This window comes from Mastomys coucha, unplaced genomic scaffold, assembly GCF_008632895.1.
Source record: "Mastomys coucha isolate ucsf_1 unplaced genomic scaffold, UCSF_Mcou_1 pScaffold19, whole genome shotgun sequence".
NCBI lineage: Eukaryota > Metazoa > Chordata > Mammalia > Rodentia > Muridae > Mastomys > Mastomys coucha.
The window spans coordinates 9,639,329-9,650,670 of NW_022196901.1; the positions used below are offsets into that span (position 1 = coordinate 9,639,329).

The 11,342-nt window shown below is 36.7% G+C and overlaps 1 protein-coding gene across 4 annotated transcripts in view; it reads left to right on the top strand.

Annotated features, from left to right (window-relative positions):
• Positions 1–11,342, top strand: part of Sema3e (semaphorin 3E) — a 233,450-nt gene that overhangs the window by 175,384 nt on the left and 46,724 nt on the right. For all 4 annotated transcript variants that reach the window (XM_031380019.1, XM_031380021.1, XM_031380020.1 and 1 more), the window contains one exon: positions 5,237–5,330. In XM_031380019.1, the coding sequence (XP_031235879.1) occupies positions 5,237–5,330 (94 nt within the window). The remainder of the gene's footprint in view (positions 1–5,236; positions 5,331–11,342) is intronic.

Sequence of the window (11,342 nt, forward strand, 5' to 3'; positions counted from 1 at the left end):
GTGATCCTGTTTGTGTCAGAACTCCTCAGAGTCAAGCTGTCTCTGTGATCCTGTGATTCTGGGATCCTAGGATCCTGTGCTTGTTAGATTACCTGGGAATGGGGCTTTCTCTGTGTGTTGTGGGACTGACTGCAGAGCTTGTGCCCAAGGTCTGCTCAGAACACTAACCCAGACAAAGTGGAAGGAACCCAAGTCACTGGACTGGTGGCGTTCCTGTGTGCCTGGTCAAGCTGTCCCAGGTACTCCCAGTGTTGGGACAGATGTTTGTTCCTGCTTACCTCTGATCCTGGGTGTGTCAGGGCACCTGGGAATGGAACTTCCTCTGGGTGTTGTGGGACTGGCTGAGGAGCTTGCGCCCAAGGTCTCTGATCCTGGGTGCTGGGGACTCTGACCCACTCAACCTTTCCTAGTATAGTCCACTGTCCCACAGTCTTGAGTGTCATGTCATTAATGATATTCTCCATTGTCATTATGAGATTAGGTTTAATAACATGGAAGTTAGACACACAGATAAGGGAATGCTGAAAAAAAGACATGAGGCTAACGAATAGACAGAAGGAACATGAGTGCTTTATGCCCAAATCTTGGGGACTGTATGGGTCAAAGAATACTTTTTACGTTATAGATATCTTTGTAGCAACGTCTGGGGAAAAGATGGTAAGCTATGTTAATAGAGCATCCAAGCAATTGCAAGGATGAGAGATACACATTTGTGATATGAATGAAGGCTCGTGGGTTCTCAGGCCAGGCAACTGAAGGGATAGGACCATCAGACTAGATTGTGGAGACGAAAATATTCTAGCATGATAGAGAACTGAGCAAAGAAAAGCATGGACAAGTAGCAATTTTGACAAAATACAGATTTCGATGTCTGACTGAAACAAAGATGTTTGAGGGATTGAACAGACAGTGAACATGGATTTTTTTTTTAAGATTTATTTATTTTATGTACATGTGTACACTGTAGCTGTCTTCAGAGACATCAGAAGAGGGCATCAGATTCCATTACTGATGGTTATGAGCCTCCAAGTGGTTGTTGGGAGATAAACTTTTTTTGGACTTTTGGGAGAACAGCCAGTGCTTTTAACCACTGAGCCATCTCTCCAGCCCCAATGACATGGATCTTGATACAAATGGGTTTTATGGTTCTGGCTTGCAATGTGCATTATGTAGAGAAAATGTTAAGAGTAGCTCTTAGAATACAGAGTTTAAGAGACAAAAAAGACAGGCAAGCATCACTGTCCTCTTGAGAGCTGTACAACTTTTGCTATGCTATTATCCAAATAGTCATGGGTTTTGTGGCAGAAATCACCATATTGTCTAGCTCAGGATTTTCTAGGTGAAAAACCTAAAATGCATCTTACTAGGTGAGAGTTGAGATGTTAGAGGACTGCCCAATTGGAAACTGACTTCATCGTTATCAGCAGCTTGGAGAGATCAACTGAACTGGTACTGCCTCATTTATCCATCTTTAAAGCAAGCAGTGGTAGACCTTATTTTCTCTATCATAAATTTCATTGGCTAACCCTGTTTCTAATCATCAAATCTCCTTTCTCTGGATTTATGTTATTATATGATATCCACCTGGAACATAAAGTAGTTTCCACTTCTCAAAATCCTTAAGTTATTCCATTTGCAAAATGTCTTTGGTAGTATTAGTCTAAGAGTTAAGCAAGACAGGAATTCTGTGCCTCCATTTTTGTGCCTGTTACAGTGTCTGTGACTTAGTTATAGAAAAGAAATTGAGACACATACTACAAATTGATTGCAACTGTGTTATTTCAGAAGACATAATGAAAAGTCTCAGAGATGATATAAAATTGGAACAAAATTGTGGCATTTCTATTAATAGTAGAGCCAACGAGATGCGTCTTCTCAAATTATCTATCTTCTGGTTTATTTATTAAGAACTTTATATTTGCTATCAGCAGACTGATGGGTTTAAAATTAGATTATTTTCAGTGTGTCCATAAAAGAGGCAAACTCTTTCTTAGGGTTATTTAGTCTTAACCGCACACAAAATTTGTTTTATATCATAAAGCATCATTGACTATGTATGTGACAGTTTTATTTCTGATTTATTCCTGGTTTAACTTTTAACTGCTCTAAACTGTCAGAAAGCTTTTGAGTACAGATAACTTATTAGGCAAAATGTCTGACAGCCACTATACATTTGTCATAGGCAGCTGAGACGTGGTAATGAAGCTGAGACCCCAAAAGGAGATGAAATCATGACTTCAGACAATGTTGCCTGTGGTCAGAGACTTCATTCAGAATTCAGGCCATTACAGTAAACTGAGTCGCTTGCTTGCTTTTACTCTCAGATGTTTAATGAGCATATTACAATAGCTCTTGTGGCAAAAAGTGAACATATTGTTATAGTTCATCTGATTAAAGATAAAGTAGATGTATTATTTTAAAGACATACTATAATTAGCATAAAGAATATTTGGAGCATCCGTATTAAAATTCTGCAAGAAGATTTCCCACATTCTGAGCAGTAGGGTGGAAACCAACAAATAAACAAACAAACCCAAAACGAACAATGACATTTTCATTCGTGGACCAAAAAGGAGAAGTCGCAAACCTATTTACTTTTAAAACTGAAATGATAGACTGAATAGACTTTTAGGATAACAAGAATATAGACTTTTATTAGAGAGGTGAAATCAAATAAAAGTTTAATTTGTTTATTAAAGTGAACATTGTTGACCCAGGTTTAGCCACTGAACGAATAAACATGAAATCTCCAAGAAAAGGGGGAAGTGTTTTTAGTCATGGTCCTTCTGACGGTTGTCTGGCATGAGGTACTGATGTCTGTCTTAGTTAGGGTTTTACTGCTGTGAACAGACATCATCACCATGGCAAGTCTTATAAAGGACAACTGATTGGGGCTGGCTTACAGGTTCAGAGGTTCAGTCCATTATCATCAAGGCAGGAGCATGGCAGCATCTAGGCAGGCATGGTGTAGCAGGAGATGAGAGTTCTACATCTTTATCATAAGGCTGCTAACAGAATACGGACATCCAGGAAACTAGGATGAGGGTGTTAAAGTCCACATCCACAGTGATGCCCCTACACAAATAAGGCCACACCTTCTAATAGTGCCACTCCCTGGGCTGAGTGCAAACAAACTGTAACAATGCTCTATCAGGATTCAGTCTTACCATTTATGTCTTCTCACTGTGGAATTTGATTTAACGAGTCTATGTCTTCTCACAACCTCTGACAGGGGCAGATGTTGCATTGATGTGCTTCACATAGGATGAACATTCCAGCCTGATTATCCATTAACCAAATTATTTTCAAAATGTCAGGGCCATGGATTTCTTGGTTGATCAGACACATGCTGAAATCCAAAATTTAGTGTAAGCCTCAGGAGCCTAAGTGATGATTTCCAGTAGGGAAAACTCTAAAAATTTTAAAGAAATTTTAACTTCATTAACTCCTGTTCCACACCTCTAGGAATTTTTTGATGACTTTTTCCTTTGCATTTCCTATTTCTTTCACTCATGTGAAATTTAAACTCACTGTGGGATTCTTTCTCAAACAAATCAGAAATATTCTTTTGACACTTTCCAACAACTTCAGTGTTTGTGCTAAGGTGTCTAGTACTATTAGTTAGAGACAGTAATCTCATTAGCAGCTTGAGAAGAGAAGGTAAGTGTCACAGAGGTTTAACCAATAGAAGATTTTGACACTGGCAAACATCTTGGAATTTTCTTTATGAGTGCTCTATAACGTTTAAAATGTATAGGCTTTTTGTTGTTTGTTTTCTCAAATACTTCACAAAGTGACAAGATTTGTAGGGGCAGGCAAACCCCACACTCACACACTTGCTATCTTTTGAGGAGTGGCCTGGGTTTGCTCTGCAAATTTTTATGAAACTCTCAGCATTAACATTAGCTTGTAAGATCTACAATTCCTTCTTAGTGGGCCAGTTTTATTCTCTTGTCTCTGAAGATTGTTTTCCATTTACACTTAAAGAAGGATCTCCAAATTTACTGCCATCTATACTGTCTTCTAAGTGGTGGACAACAGCTGAACAAGAACCCATTACTGTTGAGCCCAGTGAGGCAGCTGTACCTCTGTGCTTTTCTGCAGACAGTGTCCCAGATGCAAAGGCAAGACCAGATGGTCACAGAGGTCAAACAAGCTCAGCACTTTCTGAAGGGTTTTGAAATGGAAAAGTCAGGATAGTGATTTTAGACAACCATACGGAGAGAAAAGGCAATCTATAGAACAGGACCCAGGAGGTAAATGGTGTGCCTGGTAACTCAAGGTGAAGCATGGCCAACTGTGGTCAGCTGCTGTGGGTGTGGACCCACGGCTCTCAACAGACTGTACAATCCTTACCAGCAGAATGTTCTATTGAAATGTGTTTTTTTTTTTTTGTCTACAAAAGTTTTCACAGTTCTTATTATTGTTGATTTCCTATATTCCTTTCTCGTACCCAAACCACTTATGGCAGACTTGCTGAATGTTAAAATATATATGAGTGAGAATTGTGAAGTCTAGGAACAGGCAGGGAAATTTTCTGTAAATACAGAATGTAAATAGAAGCTAATTGTATACTAGTATTTTTGTGGAAATATCTTATTTAATGATCTATTAATGTGAAAACATATTACCAATCAAAAATGAAATACTAAATAGACTATGACATTTACAAATTAAAAATGAAATACTGAATAGAATATGATATTAATTCATACATGTACATTGAAATGAACAAATTATGAACTAATCATTCTAAGTTATCAGTATTGAATATTTAAAAATAACACCTAATGAAAATTAATAAAACAAATATTCTAAACTATTGGTAGTAAATTTTATTATTCTTTTCCAAATTATTCTAAAAATTAATAAGCCATATTAGGAATAAAAGCCTCAATTCTCCTTTTAACACTGAATCTCTTTTTCAGTACCTTCTTCATCTTGTTTCTTCTTTGGACAATTTAACTGGCTTATCTCAGTATAGCTAACATTATCTAACTGATTGTGAAAACCTGATAAGGTCTCTCCTCCCCTCTGAGCCCAGTGAGTCTGCATGAGGATCTGCCAAGCCTTTGCTTATTTATAAACCTCAATGTTTAACTACATATCTTCCTGTTATCAGGGTCCTGATGAGACCATGTAAGTTGTTAGTGACCTAACTTATTGTGTTTTATGTGAGCAATTAAACTCTTATCATAATTGGCACATTCACAATGTCTTTCTGTTTTCCTTTCAGGACCCCCTGTTTCACCTGGAGTCACACAGATCTGAGAGAGGAAGGGGCAGATGTCCTTTTGACCCCAACTCCTCCTTTGTGTCCACGCTAGTTGGTAATTATCTTTGACACAGACATCAGGTGTCAGCCATGGTGATTTAAAATGTATTTTTCAACTTCCATAAATTCTTCGGCATTTCTTTATACACTTTGCCTTCCTGAAGCTATCAGCTGGTATCTGGAGAAATGATGCTGAATTTCAAGTCATGCTATCTTTGGTAATCTGACTCTAAAATAACTGCAGATGCCATAAAGTACTTGTGCCTCTTGATGAAAATCAAACAACTACAAATACTTGAAACAGAATCATTTTTATGGTGGCATTTAACATTCAGGAAATATAACTTTATAAGGACTTTATAAAAACATAGCTAAAAAATCAATTATTTTGAAATATGTCAATTTTCTATCTCACTATATGAAATAATTTAGAGAATTTTATGTGTATGTGTCATTGTTGTATGCTTATTTTAAATATTTTTTGTAATCCATAGTATTCAGCAAAAACTCATTCTAAAGTTATTTACTTAAATTCTTATTCCTCCCCCCTCTGTGTGTGTGTGTGTGCACATGCGTGCATGCAAAGGTCAGAGGACAATACACAGGTGTTTAATCATTCTTTCTACCATGTAGATTCGAAGATCTAGGTCAGATCATCTGGCTTCCTGACCTATTTCCTTGTCCCCACTTATCTAAATTATTCTTAAGCTAAAATAAAAACTATAGTCTGATCAGCTCAAACTCACACTAAATGGGAGCACTGAAAGAATGCAATGAGATCATTCAGTGTAATAGATGTTGCAATTAAAATGAGTTGCCCAAAGAACTTTTTTGCCATAATAAAAAGCATGCTTTTCTGTATTGTGTAGATTTGAAAACAATGGCCTTGTCAAAGTACTTCAGAATTGTAACAATATGACCACATGAGAATTCTTGTATCTAAAATGGATGGAAGTAATTCCTGATACCTAGAAAGTGAGCTGAGAGTTCTCAGTATTGAGAGGCTCTGAGGGTCCCTGTGAACAAAATGCTATTATTACATTTTCTGTGTATTTTTTCAGTTTATCATATTTATGCTCATTTCTCATGGCCATCAATGTTCATTTCTCTTTGAAGAACGTGAGAAACTATAAGTCATCGTATTCTAAGTAAACTGATAAAACTTGGAATACTTTGCTGATGTTTAAAAATATTCTCTGAAGGGCTGGAGAGACGGCTTGTTGTTTAAAGTCACTGGTTGCTCTTGCAGAGCTCTGGCGTTCAAGTCCCAGCACTGACACAGTGTCTCACAACCTTCTCCAATGCTAGTCCTAGGAAATCTCATGTCCTTTCTGACCCTTACAGTCACCACACCCACATATCCACAGACACACATGCAAACAAAACACCTGTACAATAACAATTAAGATAAAAAATATGAAAGTAAAATATGCTATACTTGATTCACACTGTACACTGGAGAATTTGTTTTCTTCAAGTGTTTCAAGACTTGATGAGCCTCATATTCTGCTCACTACACTTTTCTCTCTGGATTATTGTTCTCAGACCAACAAGAAAAATTTTGTAAAGAAATAAAATCTGATGTCAGCTCTATTAGTCAGAAGCTATGGCATTAAGATTATAATTAAAATATTCTAAAATAAGAATTTTGCATAGTAAGCTGAGACTTGACTAAATATGTATTTTTAAAATGTACAATTTTAAAAATGTCTATTTTAAAATATTTTATCTTTTATAAATTTGTACACAAAATGTGATGTGTGTGTGTGTGCGCGTGCGTGCGTGCGTGTGTGTGCGTGCGTGCGTGCGTGTGTGTGTGTGTGTGTGTGTGTGTGTGTGTGTGCATTTATGTAGAGTATGAAGAGACCTTACATATAAAAACAGAGCTGTTAAGGCAGCTTAGACAGTAGTAATCACAACATTAGGAATGGTATTCTTGTTGAATACTATATCCATAATTGCTAGACATTCCAGAGGAATTGGCAGGATCTGAGCAAAAATGCTTATATTTGATAAACTGAACATCTGGATGGAGTACAGACTGGGAGACTTTGGCAAACAGAAAACAAATTTTGAGATATTTCTCTTATTAAAGAGATTGGAGGTTGGATATTACACCCCATACATTCCTATACAGTAAAATCTTCAAGTGTTTGGAATCGAAGACCAATCATTCAAGCATTTTGTTAAGTGGTGAACATGGTCATTTCCATAGCCATCTATGCCACTCAAGAGACAGTCTTTGGAGTTTGTTTATTCGTGGATTCAGGAACTTAAAGCTGAAGTATTTAAGAGGAGTATTATTACTGGAGGGACATTGCCAAGTGAATTTCATTGAACTAGTAAATCAAATTACTCTGTACTGAAATGTGAAGTGCTTGCCATCTGAGGACTGTTTTATTTATTCAGAGAGAAATCAAATAAAAATAGCTCTCCAAACTAAACACAAGTTACAGAACAATCCCTCCAATGAAAAGAAATAAAAATAAAATTCTTCACATTTGTTCAATCTCCCTCATCCCAGAAGTACTTGGGAGAGATCATTTACTCGGTGTGGAATAGCTGTAGCCACTAGACTGGAAATCTGATAACCTCTGCGAGCCACCGCTCTTTATAAGATAGGAAGTAAAATAATTCACTTAGTTGTAAAAGCAGTAGAAATTGAGGTGGAAAAATGGAGCTCCCTGACTTGGAGATTGGCAAGCTTGGTGTCTACATGGACAGAGGAGAATATATTAACATGATATCTTATAGCCACTCCTGTTCTGTCCTGCTGGATTAAAGAAGGAGACCAGCACAAAGAAGAGCAACCATCTTTTAAACATTCCTTGTGTCTTTGCTGAATGCTGCACAATGGATAATGCCTCTTCTCATGAAGACTAAAATAATGAGAAAACACTAATAGCAATATTCACAAGACAACAAGGCTTCTGTTAGTTCTTTGAAGGAAATTTCACACAATGTGTTTTGATTATGCTCACTCCTCCCTCAACTCCTCCCAGATCACACTCCTATCCCTAACCACCCAAGTTTGAGTCCTTTTGTTCTCATCCTCATCAAGTCCAGTTTGTGCTGCCAATATATTCTTGGAGATGTGATCTTCATCTGGCAAGGAATCAATTGTTCATACCTCCTCCTCTAGGCATGGGACTCCTTGTCCACCGCCCCTCTCCAGGTTGGAATTTTGTCTCATTGAGCTTAAGCAGGCCTTGTGCATAAGTCTCATAACCACTGTAAATTCAGATGTGCATCTGTTCCGTACATGGATGGAAGCTTCTCTAGTAGTATGTTTCTGTATGACTTTTTCTATTGGTCTGTAATGTTATTTACTCCTCCCCATGTCCTCTCCTCTATTCTACACTTCCACTACCCAACCCAAATACTCTTCCAAAACAATGCATGTTTTGTAGTATTTCTTAAGTTTATTTATTGAACCAGAGTCTCGCGATGTAGCCTGTGCAGCCTGGAACCCAATGTGTTGACTATACAGGTCTTAAACTCACATACATCCACTTGTGTCTCTGCTTCTCAAGATCTGAGAATAAAGGTGTGTACTAATATGCTTGTTTATGTCTTAACTTTAGATACAAGTTTAATTTTAGTTAAGTAATTTACTTTACTTAAGGTTCTCGAGGATAAAACTGAATATTATTACTAAGCAAGTGAAAGAATTCAATATGCATGGTTTTATTAAATTTCAAAATAAAATGATAACAGCTTCTATGTTAAAAAGAATTCAATGATCATATGGAGTCATGTTCCCTATGATCAGAATCTAATCAAACTGAAGTTAAACAGTAGAATAGCTGGTTTTTCAAATGTCATTGAGATCTGATATATTTTGGTAGTGTACATAAAAGCTCATGCCTCAAGCACAATATTTTTTATGTGTTTAACCAATTTTGTCCCCTACAGTACTCACAAATATTCTATCAAAAGTTGTTTTAATAACTGTCAAGTATTTAACAGTTTAAAAGCTATTGGTACCCTGAGATTTGCACTAAACTCAGTTGTGGTGTTATTTCCTTGTGGCCTTCTAATACTCTGAAGGAACTTAGCACTTAATTTTCCTAGTAAAATAAAATAATAAGCACATTATTTGGTAGTCAGCAAAATCAGACTTTGTGAACTGTTTTCTTTGTATACCATTTTTTCTTTCTTTTCAGCTGTTATATTTAAGGCAATATAGCGAAGGCTGTCTTGTACTCTCTCTTTGAATCATATGGATACCTATGTTTTACATATTATTTTTCCCTATTAAATCTGTTAGAATTTCTGGTGTATTGTAATTCTATCACATCTGAGATACTTATACCTTATTACGATAAAAGGAGCTAGTTACAGAAACCACTTTGCTGTGTCACGTTGTGTGTGTGTGTTGTGTATATGTGTATGTGTGTTGTAATATTAGTGTTTGTGGGTGCCTGTGCATGTGTGTATGTTTTTGGGTATGTGTGTTGTAAGCACATAAGTATTTATGTGTGCCTGTGCCTCTGCTCATGTGTGTAGGAGACAGTGAGGATGTTGGCTATTCTATTTTAACAATTTGCAATTCCTTCCTTTGATAGAAGGTTCTCATTGACCTGGCATTACCCTGATGTCTAGGCTAGTCCCGGCCACCATCCTGTCTCCAATCCTACAGCTCTGTGTGTACGATTAGGCGCGTGTGAAGACTTGGCAGCTTTTTGCATGGGTGTCCAGGATCCCAACTTCTGGACTCATGCCTGCCTAGGAACTGCTCTAACCCACAAAGCCATTTATTTCCTCAGCTCTGCATCTGTTAACTCTTAATAGGACATTCTCAGGGATACAAGTTAAAGATTTAATATTTGATCTCAGTAAATATCCAGCATTAAAAAATATTTTGGGGGTGGCAAGATAGTTTAGCAGATGATAAGTGCTTACAACACAAACTTGGTTGCAAACTTGAATTTGATTTGTGGATCCCACAGGAAGATAGATATTCTCTGATTTCCACATGTGTTCTGAGAAACATACTCATATTCTTATTGTTATCTGTGCATGAATGTGCGTGCATACACGCACATGCACACCATATACAGTAAATTTTAAAACATTTTAAAATGATTCCTTTTGTACACTTATGGTCCCAATGTGAGTTTTTCAGCAAATAAAACTACGAAGTCTATAAACATTAAAGTTTTTGTGATGTTTCATTAAAAATTATATTTAGATATATACCCTATTACCAGTTCTATGCATTAAACATAAATGTTAATTGAACAGAACATAATTGATCTTATATTTAGATATATACCCTATTACCAGTTCTATGCATTAAACATAAATGTTAATTGAACAGAACATAATTGAAGCTCATATCAGGAAAACATAAGCAATTGTTTCAAGTTCTTAGTGGCAAAGATTTTAAAAATAAGTAATCATTTCTGCTGAATTAAGTATATTTATATCAAAAGCAGTTAGGAATGAATATTTATTTCTTGAATTCACCCCACCAACTGCCTAGATAGAGACTTCTAGTTCCTCCCTTAACATTTTGCCATCCCCAAAGAATATCTTATTCAAGGCTGCTGCTCCCTCACATTGGCGAAATGCCCACTGTCTACATGCTTCCTGCAGCTTCTGGCCATGGCGGGGTCTCCAGAGAGCTATCTAAATACTTTGTTTATATTATAACTATTTCCTTAAATAAAAGGAAAAGGAAAAGAAACACTCAGTGTCTTCCTAAAAATACCCCTACTCTCCACGCTTATGTCTCCATCATGTCCCTCATGAATTTAATTGACCATGACTGTATTGATGTCACTGGTTGCCTACCAAGCACATACAGTACAGGCATGAGTGTCAGCTAACGAACACTCTTTTCTTTAATATTTTTGCACCAGAAACCACTTTCCTAACCTTGATGATTATGGCTAGTCAATTGGCAAAACAACAAAAAAAACCAAAATGCCCACAGATAACTGCCTAATCACATTGCAGTCTCTGTGGGCTCTTTCAGTATGGATGGGCACTTATTTTTTTTCTTTTTTCTTTTATTAGATATTTTCTTTATTTACATGTAAATTTCTCCTTTCCCAGTTTC